General features: G+C 34.0%; 1 protein-coding gene across 1 annotated transcript; it reads right to left on the bottom strand.

Annotated features, from left to right (window-relative positions):
* Positions 1-1729: 1729 nt before the first annotated feature.
* NEUROD6 (neuronal differentiation 6) lies at positions 1730-4489 on the bottom strand. Its single transcript, XM_026679507.2, has 2 exons — positions 4265-4489; positions 1730-2946 (listed from the first exon to the last, which is right to left on the bottom strand). The coding sequence occupies exon 2, from the start codon at positions 2923-2925 to the stop codon at positions 1912-1914; it is 1014 nt and encodes a 337-aa protein (XP_026535292.1). The 5' UTR covers positions 2926-2946; positions 4265-4489; the 3' UTR covers positions 1730-1911.
* Between the last annotated feature and the right edge of the window lie 1379 nt (positions 4490-5868).

Consider the following 5868-nt stretch of genomic DNA (forward strand, 5'->3'; position numbering starts at 1 on the left):
TATCTGTAGAAATGAATGCATGAAGAGTTCAGATTGATTCTCCTTTTGTCAAACTTACATATCCAACCAGATTCAGGAAGGATATGCATATTTGCATTAGTTTGAATATGATCCACCTCTGCATATTGCAAGAACCTTCTTTAATACAACTTTGGATTTTGCTGAGCAATATGAGCCATGTGAAGGAAAGCATGTCTCTTTTTCATTCTATATCTGTCTTAGGCCCAGTACTCTTCAATATCTTCATTAACAACTTAGATGAAGGAATAGAAGGGGAACAACTTACACTTTTTCAGTATGATACACTGCATTCACCCAAATCAATTGGGTGAATATAACTAACAAGTCCTAATGATTTCCAAACACACTACAGCGTGTACTGTAGGCATGCTCAGACATTAAATGCCAGCCAAAATGATACATATGTATAATGTATGATGGAACCAAATTTTAGAGGTATATTTAGCTGATGACAACTAGTAGTGAGAACTGCCCTTTTAAGAAGAACAAGACCACTAGTAACTATTATGTATATAGGTAATTATTGAGTCACCTTACAAGATGCCACAGACTTGCCCTTTGGGAGTCTTATAATTTCATCTTCTAATTTTGATTCTAAAAAATACCAAACAGAAGTATATGTGGTTTTTCCTGAACTGTATTCCTGTAGAAAATTATGAATTTTGTCCCTACACATACAGGGACAGAAATGGGTCTTTTACATAGGAAATACAATATTAAGTATTCTTTTTCAGAAAACATATTCAAGCAGTGCAAACAATAACAGTCAGCTTATTTTCTCAAGTAATCCCAGTGAAATATCAAAAACTGTTTATGTAAACACTTCTGTGGCATAAGAATTGTTATTGCTTTGAGACAAAATAATATATCATCAAAGTAAACAAAATCCCTGACTTGGAGCACTCTTATCTGACAGTGAAATCCCCTTTGGAAATTAATAGAATATTTAACAATTGATTTATATTACTAAATATTAACATTTTTAGCCTATGAATAGAATCCTCCCACAGAAAGAAGACAGCAATAGTCCACTGATGTGACCATATGAATTTAGTATGTCATAACTGATGTCATGATCAAAAACATTTAGATTTTAATTGCATTTCGAGAAAATAAAGAAAAACACAGTAATACAAACTCTACAAGTGAAGGCAGAATAATACAAAAGAAGTGCTATGTGAGTTTTATATTAAAATGGATGCAAAACTAAAAAATCAAGAATTATAAGTAGCCCCTGCCAGCAATTCTTTCAGATTTCAACTGGAAAACAGTGACTACCCTTTATTTTATTAAGATGTACTTTGCTTAGGTTTTTTTTTTTGCATAGCTTAAAATATTGCTGCACCATGTTTCTCGTGTCTCATGATGCTTGCAACAGTTTTCCTTAAACAAAAAACTCAAAAATTTAAAATAAAAAACTTCTTCCCCAATACATAATATATCATTTCTAATTTTTTATGAATACATTTTAACCTCATCAAATCTGAGCAGCATGCATTCATACAATGACTGTACAATTGTAACAGAGTTGCCGACTTTCTACAATGTAAGTTTAATCAGTTCAACCTTTTTTATTTCAACACACTGCTTGACAAAATCAAGCAACTCTGGAAGAAAAGAAAGAAAATTATTATTAAAAAAAAGTGAAAACAAAATTTCACAGTGCTTACCAGGATCCAAACTGGATTAAATATAAAATCAGTAAAATTATTCTTATTTATTATTATTAATTCTACATATAAATAAAAAAGGCCCACAACAGTTAACACACTTTTGAACCTAGCAAACAGATTTTTAATAGAGTTGCATCAATTAACCAGGGCACAAGCATCTGCTTTATTTTAATTAGACAGAGAGGTGAATGACCACTGTTTATTTTCACTTTCCTCATTAATTATGAAAAACTGCATTTAATTCATCTTGCATGGTGAGTGACTGACTGCGCAGATGTAAGTCGTAAGGGAAGTGACTCTCTGTAGGCAACCTGAATACAGAACTCTGCCCAAGGGGAGCCCTGGGTGGCACTGCACAGTAATGCATGCCATAATTATAGTTTTTGTTATAGTCCAAACCTTCTTCTTGCTTGAGGGAGAATATCCCATTATAGTTAATTGGGGGTGGACTTAAGGGGCCTTCAAACTGTGGGCTGGAACACTCAGGAGACGTGCTTTCATAGAAAGATTCATACGGGCTGCAATAATTGTAGGGTTTCATGGACTTGGAACTGTCAAGCATTCCATGACCTGGGGGAGTGTTCAGCTCTGGGCTGTGATAGGGTGGATAGAAAGTAGAGTAGGGAGATCTGTTGTGATGGGCCATTTCTCCTGTCTGACCAATTAAGAAACTTCTGGCATTCAGCTGTAGACATCCTGCCACCAAGTTTGTTGTTGGCTGGGAGAGACCTTTGCACAAGTTTTGGACAAATGACAGCAAATCAGGCCTCTTGCCAATTCGTAAGATTTCTGAAAGAGCCCATATGTAATTTTTTGCCAGCCTTAAAGTTTCAATTTTAGACAGCTTTTGTGTTTTGGAATAACAAGGGACCACTTTCCTTAAATTATCCAGTGCATCATTCAAGCCGTGCATTCTATTTCTTTCCCTGGCATTTGCTTCCTGACGCCTAAATTTAACCCTATCCATTCTCATCTTGGTCATTTTTTTTTTCCGAAGAGTTCTCCTCCTGGGCAAACCATTTTCATCCTCTTCTTCTCGGTCATCTTCTAGCTCTTCTTTTTCTGTGTCTTCTGCTGGTGATCTTTTATAACTTGTTCCTTGGTGCATAATCTGTTTTACAAACATTTCTGGTTTTTTTATTTGCCTTTGGTCTTCATTTTCTCTGGAAAGATTTTTGCAGATCTGGGATTCTTGCATTACAACAGATTCGTCAAAAGGAAGTGTTAACATGATGTTATAATTTTATGTTACCTGAAAAAATGCCAATAGAAGGTTTTTAGAGTGTCTGTTTACATTTATATATACATATACGCATGTACATATATGTGTACTCACATGTGTGTGTGTGTGTGTGTATACACACACGCATACATATACACATATATTCTATATATTTCAATGTCTCCTTGTTATACCTAGGACAATTTTAAAATACTATATATTCAGATGCAATGTAACAGAACAAAACAATGACACTTTTAATACTTTTTAAAACTACTTTCCCTTTTTAAAGGTTTTTTTAAGAACTCACAATATTTTTTAAAAATAATTTAATATACATTTAATATAAAATAATAAGATAAAATGCATATGCTTGAAATATCCAATGATTTTGACTACTAAAAAAAACAATAATTAAAAAACTGACAATATTTTAAGCAGATGGGAAAAATCAATATTACAATATTTTTCACATATTTTTCTACAAATTATTATAATAAAGCTAAATTAATTGAAAGAATTAAAATTGTAAAAGAAGACAAGATCATCATTCAGTGACAATTAAAGTGAAGGAGCAATTTTTAATAATCAGTTTGAAAATGTGTGCTACATGGATTATTACTATTTTTCTGATAAAGTAGGTCTGAAAAAGTATATTCACATAAAATATTTGGCAATACATTTTTTGTTTCTTATTTTAAAATGATAGATTACAGATCCTAAACATTTCCCCCAATTCTACAATAAAGATATTTGGTGTTCCCTCCCCACCTTTTCACTTAGAATAAAAATAAAAAAGAGGCAAACCTAAGCCTTTTCACACTTTACTGTGGCATTTGTGTTCTTCAAGGAACAGACGTTTCCCTCCAGCTAATATTTGACAGGAATAGTTTCAGGATTCTGACTGCAATTGTGCACGTGTGTTCTGAATCCGGGAGGAAAAAAGGGGGGAGAAAATCATTTGCTCTTCATTATATTATTTCTGCCCCTGAGGTAACTTTTTAAAAGAGCCTTTCAGGTTTGTCTAATCGATAAAGACACATTTACAAATTTACAAACAATTATGGAAGAAATCTTGAATCAGAGGCAGGTTTCTCAATTTAAACATTTAAGCCCACCATCAAAATATCAACTCTCAGTATTATCCATGCCATTCTGACAGTACTACATAATTGGTGAAAGTATGTTTACATTTAAGAAACAGTGAAACAGAAGCAGTATCAAATAACAGCATTGTTAAAACCCAAGCCTTACTTTTTCTTTATCTTTAAACTCTTCATGCATGCTCAACAGCACCACTTAAATACACAGACACAAGCACATAGAAATATTTATTTACTTGCATTACCTTGGCCTTAAAATTCAGATTCAATTAACAGATTTCATTTTATTGGTTCCTTCCAAATCTTTTCAATCTGAATGTTGCGTCGTCTCCTGGAGTCTAGATCTGTGTATATCTGCACTATCTCATTGATCTCTAAAAAGTGACATTGATGCCAACTGCCAGAGCTGGTACCCATGCCATCTGCTGGTGACGTCACAGGGCAAAGAAAACCATGTGATTTTTCCTCCTGGGACCTTCATTCTGCACTGATCATCTGGCATCTCTCTAAGTGGGTACCAGCATTCATGTATCAACACAGAAGGTTTGGCTGATAGGGGAGACAGCGAGCGGCGGGGCGGGGGGGCGGACTATTCCATCATTTTACATGCCGAGGTGAATTTGTGTGAGTTTTGTTGAACAGGCAGAAATGTCAACATTTCCCATTTATCTTTATCCACAGGTAACTCTGTTGTTGTTTTTTACATGATACTCTATTGATTTTATTGCAAAAGGGATTTTTGGTGTGTTGATCAAATAGTTATATACTCATATGCACTGACTATCCTATTTTTTCCCAATGAGATCTGTAAAACTGAAAAGAAAGAATTGTGCCAACCTGACAGAGATATCAAGGATATTAAAAATTATTTCTAACCTAGTCTTGTTGGAGAAATTTCTCACTGTGAGAGCAAAAACAATTATTGATTCTGAATTGCTTACACTTATTTTCTCCATACTGAACAATTCCCACCTCTTTTTAAGTGCCTTTGGGGCATTTCTGATGGAGGGGGGGAAAGGGAGTTCTAAGAAATTTTTGCAAATTAGTGTTTTTTTCTCAGTGCACATACTTATGTTGCCACTCTATAGTGTTTTCCCTTAAGACAATAACATGGCATATGTATACAAATGGTTTTAATCTATATCAAGAGAGGCAGAGCAGTTTTTCCAGGGATTCTTTAAAGTTCATCTTTGGAAACTGTTAAAAAATGATATATATTTTTGCTCTTAATTATTCTAATATCCTAACAGTTTATTTACTTTTGAAATATCAGCACCCCGTCTCTGTCTCTGTCTCTGTCTGTCTCTATCTCTCTCTGTTTTTCTCTCTGTCTCTCTCTCGCTCTCCTCGCTCACTGTTTTTCACATTACCCATGCTTGCCCTTCATTATTTTTCAGTGTTCTGTTTTCTTCTCCAACTTTCCCCCAATTTGCTTCATTAGATACAGCAGGCAAGAAACAGTTCAATCTGCCAATACAGCCAAAGATGTCGGAGTACTCCTGTCAAACTGCCACTTTGCTTTTTCAGGAGGAACCATCTCCCAGAAGTCATGTATAGTTAACTTGCTGATTGTTATAGATCTTTACGTTGGCATTGTGATTTTAATCATTCTTAAGCCACAAAATATTTATGATTTATTTTTAATTCACAGTCAATTTAAGTTTCATGTTAGCATATGAACTTATTACTATTGCAATATTCTATTTCAACTTGGACTGATATTGTAAAACAAATCAGGAAAAAAAAACCTGAACAATTAATTGTGGCACCCTTTTCTAAATCTTTTAGTTACCTGTTCCAGCATTTTCCACTTTTTTAATTTCATGGAAAATGAAAGTAATTTCCTCAA

Source organism: Notechis scutatus, chromosome Z, assembly GCF_049901735.1.
Source record: "Notechis scutatus isolate UNSWTSFEM ecotype Mainland chromosome Z, rNotScu1.2, whole genome shotgun sequence".
In the NCBI taxonomy this organism is placed as follows: Eukaryota; Metazoa; Chordata; class Lepidosauria; order Squamata; family Elapidae; genus Notechis; species Notechis scutatus.